Raw genomic sequence first — 21,201 nt, forward strand, 5'->3', positions numbered from 1 at the left:
ATCCAAAGCCCATTCAAATAAATGATAGACCTTCCATTGACTTCAGTACACTTTGGATCAGGTCCTGTATGGTTGAGATCCTATAAAAGAATTGAAGATCTACCATGTTCATTCCTTGAATATGTGAGGGCCATCCCTTTACTTTATTTAGTGCCAGATTTGGCTACCCTCACTCTTAATGCCCACTGAAATGGCAGAATCTGACCATTTAATCACCTCTGAGCCTTGTTTTGGGAAGCCACATTAAACATTTTCTGAATAGGTAATTTCCAAAATACTGATTTCATCATGGATATAATGTCTAGTTAAAACATTTTGCATTTGCTGCATCAAGTTTCTGTTAACATAAAAGGGAATCTTTGCAAAAGAGTTTAAAAACAATATTTTTTGAAGTGGAGAATTCTATCATCTGCTGAGCATATCTACACATAAAAAAGTATGTGTAGCAGGGCATTTACCCCGCTCTGGCTCAGCAAGGGTTAAAAACCAGCCCTTGGAGAGGACTGGGCCTGAGAGCAAATCAGAAAAGGCTGAGAGGCAGTCAATCAGGGCCAGGTTGGGCCCTATAAAAGGGCTGCAAGGCCAGAAGGCAGTCAGTCACTCCCTCTCTAGCTTTGGAGAGAGATGGACCTAACTGCCTGAAGGAACAAAGGGTACCATGGACAGAGCAATGCTGGGGAAGGGGCAGGCTCAGCTGAGGACATCAGACCTGGTGACCTCCCAGGCTGCGGCCTGATAGGAAGGCCTAGAGAGATACTAGGCTACAGGAAAGGAAGCAGGTCCAAACCCCCCTTGTCAATGATGAGTGGTCATTACACTGCAGTCTGCCCCAGTGAACAGGGACTAGATGACGACTGGCAGTAGAAGAGCTAATTCCCAAGACAACCAGCAGGAGACCCTGCACCACTGAGTCTCACTTCACTACAGTATGCAATTGTTAATAGGTCAGAAAACTCATCATCACAGTGACTTTAAAGAGTAATTCATTCCTTTTACATAATAATGTTCAATACTTGTTGGAAGACACACTCTGAATACTGTTTAGAGGAGCTCTTTACAATGAAGTATCATGTCTTAGAAAAACAATTGCAGTTCATAGCCTACTCAAAACTATCTTGTATCAAAAGTTGGCACTTGAAGGATAATTTTATATACAATTTTTCACTAGTTTCTTGAAAGACTGAAAAAAGTGGGTCAGAGGAAGAGAGGCATGATAGTACTTACTGATAACACATAATAATGTTCACGTAGCCTCTTAGCATGTGTTAGCCTATTTTGCCATTTCATTTGGCCTCCAAATTTTTTCCTTGTAAAAATGAAAGTTGCACCCAAAATTCAAATGCCACCTGACCAAGTTAAAACAGAAAAAGAAGACAAATTTCTCTGGAAAATGCTTATCAAAAGGTTATGAAAACAGGCATCAATTTTACTAATATTTATGGAACTAATGTTACACACGTGTAGTCCCATTGAGCTCAACGTACCTACTCACAAGGATTGTTAGTCATGGGATTAGAATAACTCTAATAGATAGCCATACATTTTCTCTGCCCCCCAACGTAGTATCTTTTGGGCCCTGTCCAGCCATGTGAAAGAGGGTGAGAAAACACAGGTACTTGCTCAATATGCTAAGGATGGGACACATTTTTTATGTCTTGCATTTGCTTCTTGTGAACCTCTTGAGCATTTAGGTGAAGATCAGCACTCATCTCCCATCCAAACTGCACAGGGACTTGCAAGCTTAGTCTCTGAATAGAAAAATAGTCCCTGAGCAATAGATTCTGGGGTGAATATGTTTTTTGACTGATCCAATCTATATAAAACTCACTACTAAGACAACTGCAAATAACAAAAATCTTACATGTATGCGTTCACTACCTCTCCTGTTGTGAAAATCAAAATGGATACAGATATAATGTAACATTTCCATAAATATGCCATGAAGAGATTTTGGCTGCTTTGGAGACTGTTATAGCTAAATTGTTTCTTTTGTGCATAAGACTCTGACAGAGACAGATAGTACAGATTTCTTTTTAGGCTTTTCATCTAAGAAAAAATAAATTCAGTCTCCTTGCTTCTATGCACCCGTTCTGTTATAAGCAATGACTGCTGAGTTGTGTGTGTGTGTGCGCATGTAAGTTTCAGAGTGGAGCAAGTACAATATTTTACATTAGTCTGCTAACAAATGGAACTGAGATAACTTACTCATTTTATCATCAAGATTCATACCTCTGCTGCAGCCACTGTGTGCAAATAATGACATATTAATGTCAAACTGTGGAATATTTTCTTCCATATAGTTTACTAACATTCCTAATAATGCTCCACAAACAGTTCTGAGTTCAACTCACAGTAAGTAAGCTATTACATTGATACAAGTCAGTTTTTATATAACCAACATTATCAATCATCATTATATAATGAAATGCCACAAGTGGATTTGCTCAGGCAGTGCTACAATAGATGGTGAAAGCTGAAATACACTTGCCAAAGTTTACATTTAGGAATCCAGAGTGAGGTTGGGGGGTTAGTTGCTGCTTATTTCCCATATTCCTAACATTCCGGAATGTCTGCCCTTCACTTCTTTGTTTTCTTTATCAGTTTCAGAGGTGCTTCAGCAAGCACCAAGAATCTCCCACAGCATGCATGGAGACATGGCAAAAGCGTTAGCTACTGAAGAAAGTAAAGTAGAGCCGAATACCTGATTGAGTTGTACAGCATGGTAAATCCAACAAAAAGTGCACTAGTGTAAAGAATGCTTATTACACTTGCTATAAGCACAAGTATTGAGAAGCCAGGACAGGATTACATATAATATAACCAAATTGTTTACTCTTGTAACCTTAGGATAGGGTTGCCAGGTGTCTGGTTTTCAACCAGAACACCTGGTCAGAAAGGGACCGTGGTGGCTCTGGACAGCACCACTGACCGGACCATTAGAAGTCTGGCTGGTGCGGGGCTCGCAGGTTCTATGTCATCTCCGCATGACTCCTGAGAAGCAGCCAGCACATCCCTCCAGTGCAGGGATGGCCATGGGCACTCCACACATTGCCCCCGCCCCAAGCTCCGGCTCCATAGTTCCCATTGGCCAGGAATGGCGGCCAATGGGCAGAGGGGGTGGAGGCAGTGCATGGCGCTCCTTGGTTGCGCCGCTGCCTAGAAGTCAGACATGCTGCCCACTTTCTGGGAGCCGCCTGAGGTAAGCACTGCCCAGATTCCGCACCCCTTACCCCCTCCTGCACCCCAAATCCCTGCCCCAGCCCTGAGCCCCCTCCCACACCCAAACTCCCTCCTGGAGCCCGCATCCCTCCTGCATCCCAACCCTTGCCCTGCCCAAAGTCCCCACCTGCACCTCAAACCCCTCATCCCTAGCCCCACCCCAGAGACCACACCCCAGCCAGAGCCCTGACCCCCCCCACACCCCAACCCCTGCCCTAGCCCAGTGAAAATGAGCAAATGAGCAAGGGTGGAGGAGAGCAAGCAAGGAAGGGGGAATGGAGTGAGCAGGGGTGGGGGCCTCGGAGAAGGGCTGGGCCTTGGGGAAGGGCTGGGGAAGGGGGCAGGGGTGGGGCAAGGGTGTTCAGTTTTCTGTTATTAGAAAGTTGGCAACCCTACGGCCAGATCTTTGGTTGCATAACTCTAGCAGCACCAAGCTTCTCTAAACCTGGCGCTACATAGGAAAGGGGATTGTGACCAGGACACCTAGATTCCAAGGCAATCTTTGGCTGCTGGAACACGTTGGCAGTTGGTACAGCTGTTGGTCACCAATACAGTTTAGAACAATCTTTAAGTTCAGATTAACCTCACTGATGCTTTCAGCTACCTTTAGGAAGAAATATGACCATGACTTGTCACAATGCAGAGAACTGAGGTCCACCAACACCTGCTCACTGCAGTAATTGCAGGAAATGGATCATGTATAATAAAGTCCAGCTGATCTTAATAGATTGTAAAAATACTTTTAGTAGCAATGTCTAAATTAATATTAAAATTGCAATTCCATTTACAGTTCATCTTTCCCACTTCCCACTCATCTGTACAGGCAAATGCAAGGTCTCTGTACTCATACTGCAAGGTACTAGAGATTCACTGACCCTGATACAACAAGGCTGGTTCTTAGGATGAAACTAAATTAACAAAAAGTTGAAAATTCTTCAATTAAAATGCTTGGCCTTATTCCCATAAACACAGCAAGTTAAATACTATAATCTTAATGGGTTCTTTCAAAAATGGTGATTACATGTATACCAGGTTCTCCGCTCTGTAATGAATACTTTTCTTTTTCCCCACACGTCTTTTCTGTCGGAATAGCAAATCTTGACTGCCCTTTTTTACCTCATAAACCACTAGCATCACAAGAAATAAAACAGATCCCATTCAAGATTCTTTCATGATGCAGTGAACTATCTTGTTCAGACCATAACCTTATAGTTACACTAACCATGAGAGCCGCTGCACTTAGAGCAGTTGGAAATTGTCCGAGTGCTCAAAGGTGAAATCTTTGACTTGCTCCTCTTCACAATCATAATGGGCAGATGACAGCGATGTACTTACCAGGAGTGGAAAGAGCTTATTTTTAAGACTGTGACTGTGACCACTTCTGTGCTTTTCTATTGTAAACAAATTTTTGTTTTATAAACATTTCTTTCTCAAAATCTAAACATAATTTGACTGGCTAAATGTCATTAAAGTTCTCTTTAAAATACAGAACACAATATATGGAAGTATATTGGGTTTTTCTGTAAATTGCACATTTAAAAAGTATTACTGCCTGCTGTGGGGGAAATGGTGTTTCTGAAGAGTCTGCTGTACCTAAACATAATAACCCAGACTAAATCTATTGGATTGTTTACAGAACATCACATTATTATTTCTGTTCAGCAAGTGCTAGCTCTCTCCCAGCATTATTCAGCACTGCTGTATTAAACACATCTTGGTGCAACATAACCTGAACCAGTGTTTTTGCTATTTAGAACTCCGATAGGGTCTTAGAATACAATGAATTTCTTCAAGGCAGTCAGTGTTAAGTACCTTAACAGTAAAAGCAGCAAAGAATCCTGAGGCACCTTATAGACTAACAGACGTTTTGGAGCATGAGCTTTCGTGGGTGAATACATCTGACGAAGTGGGTATTCGCCCACGAAAGCTCATGCTACAAAACGTCTTTTAGTATATAAGGTACCACAGGATTCTTTGCTGCTTTTACAGATCCAGACTAACACGGCTACCCCTCTGATACCTTAACAGTGTATATCAAGGAAAATCTCCTCAAAGAACATGTTAAAGTAATGATGATGTACCTTCATTATTTATGTTCATAACATCTATCAGGTTTATAACTGGGGGAAGCAGTTCACGTGAATGCCACAAAAATTTAGTATCTGAAGCACATTATTAAAGGAATAGATGGCAAACCCACTGCAGAGATAAATTCGTGCTCCTATCACCATGGTAAAGCTACAGTAATCTCATATGTAGATTAATGGTCCTTCTACCTGCTTAAACAAATTGCTGTAGTGAAAATGCTTTCTGTGTCAGGAACACAGGCTAATAAAAGCATAAAGTGCTCTTTACAGATCAAAGCAGTTGACTTAAAAAGTAATCTATGTATCACACAGATTTTTTTACAAAATTATCTTTTCAATCATTCACGTTTAGAATACCTCATAGTTGATTGAAATGAAATGGAGAAGCCTCATAGTTCTGTATATTGCAATTAACTACTAATGACTGCATTGGAAACGCTCAGAAGTAATTGAAAGACTAGAAGAACATAGTACCTTCACAGAATGTATTCCGAATAGCTTCTCTAGTTGTCATTAGCAGAAATTTCACTGTCAAGAGACACTGCCTACTCAGGGTAATATCACAGCATCAAACAAACATATCCAGTGAGGCAAATTCACTCTAGAAGAACCTCTTGTCCCAGGGTGGGTGCTTTTAGGAAATATTTCCAAAACATTGCAAGCTGCACTGCTGTTCAGACACGGGTGTGTCACAAGCAGTCACAATAGCTAAGGTTCCTCTCAACCTAGAGATGTCTGGGGAGCCCTGTCAATCCACTTCCTCCTGTTCTGGAGTTTCCTTCTTTGATCAGGATGGGCAGAAAGTGTAGAATGGGGATGGGAGAGGGATGGAGAGAGGAAATAATTAATCTTGTTATTTCAAAGAGGGTGGCTGATTCCATTAGAAATTCTATTATACTTATTTCAAGATGTGGGACAGAGCTTGGTTTGGCGATGCTGAGAAAGGCAATGTCTAGTGAACTTCCAGCCAGTTTTAAAATTTGGTAGAGGCATCCAGGTTTTTTAAATTATATTTTACAGCTATGCATTTCAGCAAATCTGGGGCACACAGAGAATCCTAGCTGCAAGATATTCCCAGGTTTCAACACTCTATATGCATGAATTTATGAGGGTGACTTCAGGGACAGAATAAATTAAAGGGACCAGTGTACCAGATACATTCATTCCAAACACTAACTTCCATTTACAGGCTATATCAATCTAGAGCAAATGAACTCCAAGAAGGTTTACAGCACAAATATTTTCTTTTGCATAAAGAACAAATGGATTCCATAGGTTTAATAAAATATCATTTTTTCCTACACACATTTTTCTCCACCAAATGAATGTCCCACACCTTTGAATAGCATCTGCCCTATCTGTCTAATGCAGAAATTAACAGGCCCCTCCCAGGAGCCGCAGCAGTCAGCATGGCTGGGAGAAGTAATACGTTTTAAAATGTGGCTGTATTAGATTTTAAATGATCATTTTATACCCCAAATTGGTTTTTAATAGAACAGAAGAAGGTGAGACCAGAGCTGTCCTGGAGAAAGCCCACATGGAGCTGAGTCTATCCTGAGACGAAGATAGTGGCACAGAGGCAAGAGTGGAAGTTGTAGAGAGGCGGCAGATCCTGCACCCCAGTGGCACAAAGGGGAACAGAGTGCTGCCCTGGGAATGCAGTTGTAGACTCCCTGATACAGGAGAATCCCAAAAGGAGAGAAAAACATGCATTTAACACAGCACATTTAGCTCTGTGAGAGGTCATGCAAGCTCCATTTAGATGGTGGATATTGATACAGAGAATGATACAAAAACAATAAGGAGTCCGGTGGCACCTTAAAGACTAACAGATTTATTTGGGCATAAGCTTTCAAAGTGGGTTTTTTACCCATGAAAACCCAAATAAATCTGTTGGTCTTTAAGATGCCACTGGACTCCCCACTGTTTTTGTGGTTACAGACTAACATGGCTAGATAATGATACTAGATAATGATACGGAAAGGGTGCAAGCATAGTCCTTCATTGGAAGTGGTAGGGAAGTGCACCACTCAAAAGGGTGACTCCGTCACAGGGACTCCCAGTTCTCTAAGGAGCGTAGGGTGAGTGTAGGCCATGTTACACAATGTCCACTCACCTCTGTGCCTCGCAAGCTCTGCGGGCTAGTGGGAAAGCCCCATTCCCCACTCCCTCCCTCCATATTTTGGAGACTAGTGCCAACACTGTTGCTAGCCTCCCATAAACCTTGCACTCAGGAGACACAAGGACTGCAGTTGTGCCCTGTCTCTGTGTTAGGGGTGCAAAAACCCACAAAGTATCCCATATTATGTCTTATGTGGAAGCTGGGCACCATCTGGCCCTATAGGATTACCATAGTGCTCTTTTCCCTTGTCAGGCTCTCTCATCTAAATGCAACAAGATAAAAAGTGTATATTTAACACAGCAAGCTGTCTTGGTTTCCATATTGAGGAAATGATGCAACATGTGTATGACTTGCAATATGCACTAGCTTTTCTGAAAACTGTACTACTGTAATTATTCTGGTGCTTTTTTTGTTGTATAGAATTTTCATATAAAATAACAAGTTAACTAGAACAGATTTTAGAATAGTATTTGAGGGTATTAATATGACTATCAGTTATTTTCCTTTGATAAATAATAAGCTCCTACCTGTGCAGGAGTAATCATCAATTCGTATGTATCCTGTTCTGCAGATACACATGAAAGACCCCGGTGTATTTACACACATGGTATTCTCACGACAATAATGCCGCCCTTCAGCACACTCGTCAATATCTGTGAACAAAGCAGAAAGGTCAACTGATCAAATGATGCTGAGCTCTTCAGAACCACTCAGAATATTGTCCTATTCGCTTCCATCAGTATTTAGCAGGACTAAAAAGTTGCTTGAACAGCAAAGCATTTTGGAAAGTTGTTTGATTCTCTCTTCTAAAACAACTGTTTGAAGTATTCAAACAACAGGAGCAGTGTGAGCTTTTTGGGAACAGCTGTTAGTAGAGGTACAAAGAAGATTACATCAGCTTAGATCTTTCTGAACTCCTTTTGAAATGTCTTTGTTATTATATCTCTGATTTAAATTAAACCAGCACATATCTAAGGGCTTGAAGACCAGACTGACTGCACAGGCACTGCAGTGTCATTAATCGCTATATACTCTATCTTTGATCCAATAGGTATCTTTCGTTTCTTTACCATAGGGAGGCCAGTGATAAGTCCTTATCAGATACTGGAACTCATTAAAAGTTTTACCTAGAAACATGAAGTCACCAATTGGTAGTTTATTAGATATGTAGGTAGATACTTAGTCAAAGCTGTGAACCTTACATACAAGCCTGAAAGGAACTTATTTAGGTGGAGATCTCATATGATGGAGAAATTTGTACCCTGATAAAATCTCACAACAGACTGAATACCTGCAGCAATGTTAATTCATAGAGCAAGTTCCTGGTATAAACTATTGTAGACATGGAGCCTGACTAATCTGAGGCTCACTAGGTACACAGTACTAGTTTAATTTCTGGTGGCATGATATAATGGAAAAAAGAGAATATGAAGCACAGGCATATAGACACAGCAACTTCTGCACATTATTTTATGGTGTTTGCTACTGCTGCAAAAAAGGGATTATAGTAATTTGGAAGTGGTTAGTAGCACACTGTGTAACGCTATCAGGTTAAATATGACCATGTAGATCATTGTTGCTACAAATCTTGTACAAAGTGTGGCATGTAAGATGTCTATTGAAAAGTTATTTGCTGAATATGATTATGCCATTTTTATGCACGTATCATTTTTGTATTTCAAGTTAGAAATATTAACTATGAACCTCGATTTCAAAAGTGTTTGTTCTGGGTAACACCCGCAAGGTATTTAGCCAGCATCTTGTGAAGAGACTATTCAAGTTGAATAGACCATCAAAGAACACTTAGCTCACAATGGACCATGGAAGATGCCTGTCTACACTTATCAGAGGGGTAGCCATGTTAGTCTGTATCAGCAAAAAAACCGGGAAGTCTTTGTGGCACATTGGAGACTAACGAATGTATTTGGGCATAAGCTTTCATGGGCTAAAACCAACTTCATCAGACGCATGGAGTGAAAAATACAGTAAGCAGTAAGCAGTATATATTATATACACACACACACACGCACACACACACAGCACATGAAAAGATGGGAGTTGCCTTAACAAGTGGCGGGGGGGTCAGTGCTAACAAGGCTCATTCAAACAGGGTGGATGTAGCCTATTCCCAACATTTGACAAGAAGGGGTGAATATCAATATAGGGAAAATTACTTTTTGTAGTGACCCAGTCACTCTCAGTCTTTATTCAGGCCTAATTTAATAGTGTCAAGTTTGCAAATTAATTCCAGTTCTGCAGTTTCTCGTTGAAGTCTGTTTTTGAAGTTTTTTTGTTCAAGTGTGGCCACTTTTAAGTCTGTTATTGAGTGTCCAGGCAGACTGAAATGCTCTCCTACTGGTTTTTGAATGTTACATAAGAACATAAGAACGGCCGTACTGGTCACGCAAAGGTCCATCCAGCCCAGTAATCCTGTCTTCGCGACCATGGCATGCCAGGTGTCGCCAGAGGGAGTGACCTAACAGGTAATGAATCAAGTGATCTCTCGCCTGCCGTCCCATACTCCACCCTCTGACAAACAGAGGCTAGGGACATGCCATTCTTACCCATCCTGGCTAATAGCCATAATGGACACCTCATGAATTTATCCAGTTCTCTTTAAACCCTGTTATAGTCCTAGCTTCACAAACTCCCTCAGGCAAGGAAGTTCACAAGTTGACTGTGGCGCTAGTGTGAAGAAGAACTTCCTTTTATTGTTTTAAACCTGCTGCATGAATTCAATTTGGTGGTCCTAGTTCTTAATTATGGACAAGTAAATAACTTTTCCGTAGTCATTTCTCCACGCCACTCATGATTTTATATACCTCTATCATATCCCCCTTTAGTCTCCCTCTTTTCCAAAGCTGAAAAGTCTAGCCTGCTTTCATCTCTCTTCATATAGCATTCCAAACCCCCTATAATTTTAGTTGCCCTTCTCTGAACTTTCTAGTGCAAGTATATCTTTTTTGAGATGAGGAGACCACATCTGGTAATGCAGTACTCAAGAAGTAGGCATACCATGGACTTATTCTGTCCTTATTCTGTAATCCACTTTTTAATGATTTCCTAACCTCCTGTTGCTTTTTTGAACTGCCACTGAGCAATGCATGGATATCTTCAGAGACTATCCATGATGACTCCAAGATCTTTTTCCTGATTAGTTGTAGCTAAATTAGCCCCCATTATATTGTATGTATAGTTGGGGTTATTTTTCCCAATGTACATTACTTTACAGTTAGCCACATTAAATTTCTTTTGCCATTTTGTTGCCCAATCACTTGGTTTTGTGAGGGTTTTTTTTAAGTTCTTCACAAATTCTTCATGGCTGGTTTGTGTCCATTTATTCTTTTGTGCAGATACTGTCCAGTTTGGCCAATGTACATGGCAGAGGGGCATTGCTGGCACATGATGGCATATATCACATTGGTAGATGTGCAGGTGAATGAGCTCCTGATGGTGTGGCTGATGTGGTTAGGTCCTATGATGGTGTCCCTTGAATAGATATGTGACCAGAGTTGGCAACGGGGTTTGTTGCAGGGATTGGTTCCTGAGTTAATGTTTTTGTTGTGTGGGTGTAGTTACTGGTGAGTATTTGCTTCAGAATGGGGGACTGTCTGTAAGCAAGGACTGCCCTGTCCCCCAAGGTCTGTGAGAGTGTATTTTACTGTATTTTTCACTCCATGCATCTGATGAAATGAGTTTTAGCCCACAAAAGCTTATGCCCAAATAAATGTGTTAGTCTCTAAGGCGCCATAAAGACTCCTCGTTGTTTTTATCTACACTTAATGGACTTTCCTGAGGACATTTTAATTAGAGTATTGGTAATGGCTTCTGCTACGACTAAGCGAAAAATACATAGACATGTGACTTGCCCATGTGACTCCAAAATTCATCTTGTTACCTGTAATTTTTCACAAACTAGAAAAATGGGTTTCCCTTCACTTGGCAGAAGCTATAAAAGGCCCTGAAAACATCTCTATTTTGCCTCTTTGCTGCTCAAATCTCTGGAGCATGAACTTATACTAATGGGAGCATTCTAACCAAAGGACTGAGGACCTTCCAATTATTTGGAAGCAACCAGAGGCTTAACCAGCCAGCGATCTATTCTATCACTGCTACAAGCATGATCCAAGAACTTTGCAACTATTGTATGCATTTGATTCCTTTAACCAATTTTAACTCACCTTTTTTAAAAAATAAATAAATCTTCAGATATTAGATACTAAAGGCTTAGCAACAGCATGATTATTGGGTAGATCAATTATATATTGACCTGGGTATGTGGCTGATCCTTTGGGACCAGGAGAACCCTTTGGTTGATGAAATTGGTTTTAAATAACCACTCCTCATTAAGTCTAGTGTCTGGGTGTTGAATACAGGACTGGAATACCCTAGGAGGATCCATTTCTGACTTGTTAGCCAGTGTGGTGAGACAGAAGTTTACTTTTGTTGCTGGATTGGTATCTCTCATGGAAGAATAATCACCAGTTTTGGAGTTTGTCTGCCCTTTTTCCCAGGAGCTTGTCCTGAATTTGGTATTCTCAGTTGTGACCCACTGAGGCATAGTGACACACTGCGCCTGTGACACCAGTGCACAGACAAGTATCACTGAGCTGTTCAGTACATGTATGGACATGTAATTATATTAGCAAGCAGAGCCCCATATATTTCCCACAATTCCATGACCATGGAATATGCCATAGAACCCAACCTTGCTACAAAATTGCACCCTAGAAACTAAGGATTGGGGTTTTGTTTGTTTTTTAATTGTGCTTATGATCTCATGGTTACAAAAAACAACAACCCACCAAACAGAGAACAGAGTGTAAACTCATGCACTGTTGTGTTCTCGCTGACAGGTCAAAATATAGACTGGAGTTATAAACTCAACTGGGTGTTGATTTGCTAGTGATGAAAAATTAAATGTCAGCAATGATAGCTACTGTACCTTACTGCTGATCCTTATAGCACTAACATTCAGCTAATATACTCATCCCATAACACCTTCTACACCTTTCCTGCTGGCAAAAGCATCAACTGTCTGCTATCCAAATGCCACCATTTCCTTTCCCACTACAACTCCAAAATACAGTTTTGCATTGTCAGTACAAAGGTCTGTGGCACACTGAGCGTTTAGAAGCTGAGTAAATCAAATAAATGCTACATGGATACTGCAATGCTTTTGTGTTAATTTTCATATTTAATTAAAAAAAATCCTCTATTCTTTATTTTACCTGACGCTGCTGTAGATTTTTCCAGTTCTGAGTGTCACAGAAATCTGGGGACTCTGTTGCAGAAGTTAGATCTAGTTTGCCAAAATATGCAGGGCTTCACTGTCAGTGCTGTTAGTGACAATGGGCTGTTCTTCAGAAACCCAGTGCCCCCAACGTTCCTGACTGCGATACTCAGGTTGCTTTTCTTTCCCTTCCCTAGAAGTTCTGCTGCTGGAGGGAAGAGAACCATTAGCAATGCTGAGGCACTGCTGTACGGCAGCAGTCGCTATTTTTATGTATTTTCATACAAAGTGCAACCTATACTTACAGTCAGCACTTTCAGGCAACGTGGTTTACTAAAACTAAATAAGAAAAGAACAAAAGAGACACCTCCATAAGAGCACAGGGGATGTATCTCCTTTGCACCTGAACTAAGAACAACATGGCAAGCTGCCTCCAGCAGAAAAACACGGTCACAGAAAAGTAAAGGTGAAATACAAAGGAAACAAGAAAGAGCTGCTCACACCACAAGTACTGTAGCAAGTGATGTAACTGATCTGAGCCTTGGATTAGTGCAATTTGTATGTGGAGGAAGTGGGGTTAGGCTTAAGCCTGACTTCAAATCCTCAGCTTATACTGCAATGTAGACATATCCTTTAAGTCTATCGTTATAAAGCATTTTTTCTATCCTTTACTTATTCTCATGACTCTTCTCTGAACTCACTTCGATTTACCAATGTACTTCTTAAACTGTGGGCACCAAAAATGGACATGGTATTCCAGCAGCAGTCACACAAACATCAAAGATAGAGATAAAATAACCTCTGCTTCTATTCAAGATTCCTCCATTTATGCATCCAAGGATTGCATTTGCTCTTTTGGCCACCACATCACACTGAGAGCTCGTGTTCAGCTGATTATCCCACTACAACCCCCAAATCTTTTTCAGAGTCGCTGCTTCCCAAGACACAGCCCACCATCCTGTAAGTCTGACCTACATTCTTTGTTCCTAGATGTATATATTTAGCCATATTAAAATGCATATTGTTTGTTTTTGCCCAGTTTACCAAGCAATCCATATTGCTCTGAATCAGTGACCTGTCCTCTCCATTCTTTATCACTCCGTCAATTTTTGAGGTATCTGTAAACTTTAGAGATGATTTTATGTTTTCTTCCAGATCACTGATAAGTGTTAAATAGCATAGGGTAAAGCACTGACCCTCTAAAGGACAGCACTGAAAACACATCTGCTTGATGACAATTCCCCATTTACAATTACATGTTGAGTCCTTACAGTTGAGTTTGTTTTTAATCCATTTAATGTATGCATATTAATTTTATATTGGTCTAGTTTTTTAATCAAAATGTCATGCAATACCAAGTCAAAGCATGACAGAAGTCTAACAATATTATGTCAATATTATCTTTAGCATCCAAACTTGTAATCTCATCATAAAAAGACATCAAGTTAGTTTGACAGGATCTATCTTCCAGAAACATTTGATTTGCATTAATTGCTCTCCTTTAATTCTTTATTAATTGAATCCTGGAGCAGCTGCTCCATTATCTTGCCTGGGATCAATGTCAGGCTGACAGGCCTACACGTAACCAGGTCATCCTGTTTACCTTTTTAAATATTGGGACAACAACATTAGCTTTTTTCCAGTCTTCTGGATGTTGTCCTGTGCTACAATAATTATTGAAAATCAACAGTAATGGTCAAGTGAGCTTTTATGCCAGTTCTTTTTAAACTCCTGGATGCAAGTTACCTGTACCTGCTGATTTTAAAATGTCTGACTTCAGTAGCTTCTGTTTAACATCCTCCAGTGATACTAGTGGAATGGAAAGAGTATTATCATCATCATATGATGAGGCTATATCATCCATTTTTCCTACAAATACAGAACCAAAATATGTATTTAATATTTCTGCCTTTTCTGCATTATTATTGATAATCCTGCCATTTCCATCTAGTAATGGACCAATATCATTATCAGGATTCTTTTTGTCCCTAATACATTTTTAAAATCTCCTCCTTATTGTCCTTAATTCTGCTGGCCATAGATTTCTCTTGGGTGTCTCTTTGCTTTCCTTATCAATTTCCTACAATTCTTAATTTCTGATTTACTTTCATAACAATCAACTTCACCTCTCTTCTATTCGTTATATATATTACTTTTTTATAGGTATCTTCACGTCTCCTCTAAACCAGATCATTTTTTAAACCAGTATGACCTTCTTCCTCAATTGTGAGATTGTGGCTTTTGGGCATCCAGTAAATTGTTGTCAAATGATTCTCAATTATTATTCAAATTTTTCAGATTAAATTATTCCTCCCAGCTGAGTTGGCTCATAATTGTTTTTAGCTTTGTAAAATTGGCCCTATTACAGCACAAAATATATATTGGTATGGACTTCATTCTGCTTGCATATTATAAATGTGATCAAGTCATGATTACCCGTACCTACGCTACCATTAATTTTTAGTTCTGTGATAAGTTCCTCTTTATCTGTTAAGATAAGCTCTAAAAAAAGATTTCCCCAATGTTGGCTGCAACACTTTAAGGTACAAAATAGTGATCTATAATGCTCAGAAATTCCAAGGACGTTTTAGTACTAGCAGTATGAAACCTCTAGCATGTGTCACTCAAATTGAAGTCCCCCATGATCATACAGCTTTTATCCTACATATTATAGATAGGTGCATAAGGAGCTGGGCATCCTGTTCCCTAATGTGATTTGTGGTCTGTAGCAGATACCATCTAATAATCTATCTTGTGCTTTATCTGTTAGGACATGGATCTATAAGCATTCAAGATCATTTTCTTCTGAGTTATCAGGGACTTGGAAACAGGTAATGCCATTTTAGACAGAGTGCTACTTCCCCACCACTTTTGCTCACTCAGTCCTTCCTGAATAGGTTATAACCATTTATTTTAACAATCCAATAGCGTAAATCATTACACCAGATTTCAGTAATACCAAGTAGATAGAATATTTGCACATAAATGAGACATTCCAATTCCATTTTTTTGTTACTCAGGGTCCTAGAAGTGGTGTATAGGCAATTCAGGAATTTCTTCTCTTCATGCCCTTCGGTTCCTTGATTAATTACATTCCCAACATCTAAGTTTTTTGCTAACTGAGTGTTCATATCTTCCCTATTTTTACCCTTCCCATTTGTTATTAGTCTCACACCCTCCTGACTACTCTAGCCAGCCTGTTCCTGAGACTGGTTCCCCTTCTACTGAGTGGAAGCCATCCAAACAATACAGCCCCTCTCCTTACAGAAGGTGCATCAACGTTCCACAAAACCAAAACCCTCCACCCAGTAGTGTAGTCCTGACTGGGCTGTACACTACTGGAATGTCCCCAACAGTGTGACCTCACACACATATGCAAGGACATGCTGTGGAGAGGATGCCATTTTGCTCTACAAAAATGGGATCCTCCACGAGCCATGAACTAGCACATACAGTGTGTGCAAGATCACAGGGAGCAAAGGATGCCATTTTGAGAGCAGAACAGTGTCCTTCATCCAGCAAAAGTGATGGAATGCTGTTCCAGAGCATTCTGGCTCCACTACACTTGTGCCTACACTGTTTACCTAGCCAGCAGATCACTTCCAAAATCTTCTGCCTTCTGTTTTCCTTCACTTATGGGACAGGAAGGATCTCAGAGAAGATCATTTGGACATTCTTCCTCTTTAGCACACTTCCAAGTTCCCTGAAGTCATCTATTAACTGCAAAATATCCTGCAATGCACTGTCATTACTGCCAGTGTGAACCATCACCAATGGATCCTGGCTCATTGACTTCAGAAGCCTATCCAATAGAATGAAGTCTCATGTTTTGGCTCTGGGAAGGCAGCACACTGGTTTGTTGTCCACCTGTCCCTGGTATAATGTTCTTTTGATTATTCTGAGTATTGAATTGCCAGCAAGAATAATCTGTGTCCTTCCTGTTTATGGGGAAGCTTGATTTTCTTACAGGTTGGGCTGAGTTGCCATCCACATGTATGTCCCAGACATTTCTCTGTTTCCTTGGACCTGCTGGATCTTGTGAAGTATCTTCCATAGTTCCACATTGAGGACCAGATATCGATCTGAAATATATAACTGTATGGAATTCCTCTTGTTGCTGGTAGCCACAGTTTACCCATCCTCATCTTTCTCCAGCCGTGTAGAATGCTGCCATGATCCCTTGCCTCATGGTTGTGAATTTTTCAATTGACTTGATCTGTTTTTTTTTCTGTATTATCTGTTCCAGAAAATTTTCAAGATTTCAATTTTTTGTCTTGATTCAAACTGGGGAATTAAATTGAAATCTCAAAAACTCTTGTGGAATAAGAAAATTCTTTTTCACCTACCCATTTAAGAACATGGGGAAATATTTATTTGTTTGTTTGTACTGCTGTAGCACCTAGAAGCCCCAATTAGAGATCAAAGCCCTATTGTAGCTAGGCATTATATGCATATCCGATTAAAAAGTCCCTTCCATGAAGAACTTACAGTCTTACTACCTGCCAAGCTACAATGGGGGATACAACAGAAAAGTAGGAGGGAGAAAGAGAGGGAAAGGACAAGATAACTGTCAAATGACAACCAGCAGTTACACAATATCAACTACCGAGATATTGTGACAAAAAAATCAAATAAATCAGCTCCCACTCTAACATACTATATGAGGCATTAATTTATACCACTTTTGAGGGCTACAAATGAAGTCAAACTACTTTGCCAGAGAAGAAGAAAGCTCACTTTAGAAGCCACCAAAATAAAAGTCTTTTTATCTCCGTTACTAATTGAAACACTGAGTTAGCCCTTTAGTCATCTTTAGATACAGACTCACGCAATACAATGGAAAGCCCAATGCATTTTGAAATCTAAAAAAGTCTATGGAATTTATCTTAATTTTTCCTCTCAAAAGGCTCTATTAACATATTAATGGACATTCATGTCTTATTGATTAGCCAGTTAGATCCTGAAGTCAATCAGTTCAACAGGATGAATGCATCACACCAACATTCTACATTCTTGAGAACAATCCAAACTAGCATGCTTTAGGTCTGTGGTTTGACACTGGACTACCAGTTCTGATATACTAGATACTCTGATACATGGAAATCAACATGCTTGCATCCAAATGGAACAGGCAAAGGGAAATTCCATGAAAACTGGTTAGAGGGGAAGTAACTGAAATAAGCACTTCTATCTTTTTATTCACTTTATAAAAAGCACTTAACCCAGCTACTCTAGGGTATTTGTATAAAAATTATATAAACATAAACAAATCAGAGAAAATCTCCCAGACCCCCTATTAGACTTGCCTCCTTAGGGTCAAATGCTGCAGTGACTTATACCATGCCACCCCATAAATAAGAGTCGAATTTGAGCCTTGCTCTATAAGTCAGTCCCGACCAAACCATCATCATAACCACCCCGTTAACAAACAAAGACCTTCTTGAGGCATCTCTAGCTTTCGATTCCCTTGTCCCCAAAAGGGTCAGACAAAACAGACGAGCCTTGCACCTGTGTACAGTAAAGGAAATTATTTCCAGAGTTGAGGATCCTTCATGGATAATGCTCTGCCTCCCTTTTAAACCAGTGGGGATCTAGCTCAAGTGCCTCCACTCTTCACAGCTGCAGAAGCATCTCTTAGGGAGAGAGGTGCTCTTTCAGAACTTTAGCAATGGGTAACCTACAAATGGGGACAAACAGGCTGGACCAAAATAGTAGTCCACAGAAGAACGGGAAATAATAGCATTAACAACAAACTCTGCTTTTGAGATCCAAAGATATTTCTTTGAATAGCATCTAGAGTAAAGATGCAGTATGAATCAGCCTGATCAATAAAAAAAAACTTTTCATATAAATGAATTCAAATATAACTAAACTTTTAGAATTAGCATGTATTACAAGGCATTCCAACAACTCAACATATGGTGTGTGTTCTAATGTGAAGCAATAACCCCCCGAACTGCAGTAATCATGCTGACACCAAAATAACCCTTTTCAGAATTGAATGAAAAGGTAAAGCTATTATTCTTTTCAAAATAACTGTGAATTTTAGTGCTTGTGAAAGGTTTTGGCTTGACAGCCCTGGAGAACCAAGCTCTATATTTATCCACTGAACAGAAACAGCATGGGATAGCTCTCCCACACAGCCTCATCAACAAGTCTCAATCTTGACCTGAAGGAACCGCTTCTAGCTTAAGAGTGTAATTCACTTACCACTTCTGTGCAGTCTTTGGTCTCTCTGCTCAGACTGCCAAATAAAGTTACCAGTTAATACCATTTCCAGTGGCAGTGTATGTGATGTATACACTGGTCAGTTGGAAACTGAAGTAAGATGATTAGGAAGTTAAGTGATAGTGTAACCCTCACATCTCCTGGGTGTGGTGTTCTGTCCCATCTAGGGGAGGACAGTGGGGAGATTAATGAGTTTGCTCTACAGCCTTAGCTAAGAGCCAGCTGGCTTTTAGCTCATGTGGTAGAGGCTCATGCACTAAGCTCCAGAGGTCCCAGGTACAATCCCGCCTGGCAACGACTGGGGTCTGTCAGCATTACAACAGCACAACATTATTTTACATATATACTACTGAGCAACCATCAGATGTTAATTTTTGCTTGTTTCCGATGTTATCCTGGTTCATATTTAAGCAAGCAAACTAGCTTAGAGAAACTGTACTATATATTCCACTATCAGTCACCTAAAAAGGAAAAAGGGTATTTTGAAACTTAGAGCATCATTAATTTTATTTGCCTACTAATAAATAATCATTACTGGCCTTCCCTTCCCTTGTTAAAATCACAGGAACATGATGGTGAAGAGTAAATATGACTGATTACTGCAAATGCAATCAGAAAAGGAGGGTGAATGGATTACAGATATTATAACCATGCAATAATTTTTAATGTGTTACAGGTAAAGAGTTTGATTATAATCCATGCTACCCATCCCAGGGCTGGATTACTGCAACACACTTTAATTTAGGCTGACTCACAAGGTAACTGATACATTACATATGGTTCAACATGCAGCACCCCACCTGCTTTGTACCATGGAGAAACAGACAATGGCACATTACACCACTGCTCTGTGCTCTACATTGCTCTCCACTGCATCTGTTCTTGTTCCTGTGTTGCTGAACACTTGCAGACTTCCCCTTCTTTAGACAGGTTCTCTTCTCCAGAACTGCCTTACTCCTTGACAAACAGCACTACCTTTTTACTTTTGACATATTCCCTTCCCTTCCCTCCATACCATCTCCTCCTCCCCGCAGATCTGATGCCAAGGTTTCTCAGCTGCTTTTCTCCTTTAACCTCCTCTCCACCTGCCCTACTGACACACTCTCCCACCTCTAGATCCCCCTCACCCTAACTGTCAGCCTATCCTTTGCCCTCTTCTATGTCTCACTCCCCTCTGGCTCCTTCCCTTCATAACACAAGCACAGACTGGTTTCCACCTAAACTCAAAACTGTCTCTTGACCTCATCTGTCTCTTCAAATATTACCTTATAGAATCATAGGACTAGAAGGGACCTCGAGAGATCATCTAATCCAGTTTTCTGCACTCATGGCAGGATCAAATATTACCTACACTTGACAAGTGTTGTCTAATCTGCTCTTAAAAATCTCCACTGATGGTTCATCAGGTGACATTGTTCAACAGTTACTATCTCTTGTGTGTAAAATGGCATTGTTTTAACAAATAAAATATTTAGTCCAGACAGAAGAAATATTTCTGGATCACACAGACTCCACCTAGTTGAAATTCACTCAAGTATCCCACACAGGAACATTGCTTGCCATCGTTTAATGTTCTACTTTGCAAACCACATTTGCTTGTTATTTAATATCTTATGATTAATTCATACACTAGGTATACATGATAAAACAAGTAATTATATATTGTTATCTGTCAAATATGACAGCATCACAAGAGGCTTTACTTACACATAAAATAAGTAGTCTGATGTCATTGCATACTGCAAATAGAAAGGGCAGTTACATAGCATCAATTAGTGAATTGCACCAGTCAGTGCACCTGACTGCAACAACAGTTAATGATCTTTTTTGACACTGTGTTAGGGTAGAAAATGTAAAATTTGAATTAAAAATTGAGTACCCGGTAATTTTTTTTAACTTGTGATAGTATTTCTTGGAACTTCCTAATTATGAGCTACAGAAACAAACAATGATAAATATAGGCAAATAAGCAAGGGTTAAAAAAATGAAGAACAGAAAAGAGGACACAGGATTTTATATATAAAATATACCAGATTCTACCTAGGCAAATATAATAAATATTAATTATGCTTCATCTGTTCCAGCACTCCTTGTCTGTATATTGTGTACATAATCCAGTACTACTTCAATGGATCTCTGATCTGGAATAGGACCTATATATGGGGGTAAGTTTGCATCAATTGTCCATTAGATTGGGCAGGGCTTTGTTTTATTGTACAACTAAAGTACTCAGCATACTTTTGGAAGCTATAAAATGTAATATTACTGCCTATTTTACAGCTATTGCTGATGCTATCTCAGATCAGTCCGAA

The 21,201-nt window shown here is 39.9% G+C and overlaps 1 protein-coding gene across 1 annotated transcript in view; it reads right to left on the reverse strand.

The window, feature by feature from the left end:
- NELL2 (neural EGFL like 2) overlaps positions 1-21,201 on the reverse strand; it is a 229,530-nt gene that overhangs the window by 90,018 nt on the left and 118,311 nt on the right. Inside the window, exon 13 of the mRNA XM_032775057.2 lies at positions 7,956-8,081. Within this exon, the coding sequence (XP_032630948.1) occupies positions 7,956-8,081 (126 nt within the window). The remainder of the gene's footprint in view (positions 1-7,955; positions 8,082-21,201) is intronic.

The sequence above is a fragment of the Chelonoidis abingdonii genome, chromosome 1, assembly GCF_003597395.2.
Source record: "Chelonoidis abingdonii isolate Lonesome George chromosome 1, CheloAbing_2.0, whole genome shotgun sequence".
Classification (NCBI taxonomy): domain Eukaryota; kingdom Metazoa; phylum Chordata; order Testudines; family Testudinidae; genus Chelonoidis; species Chelonoidis abingdonii.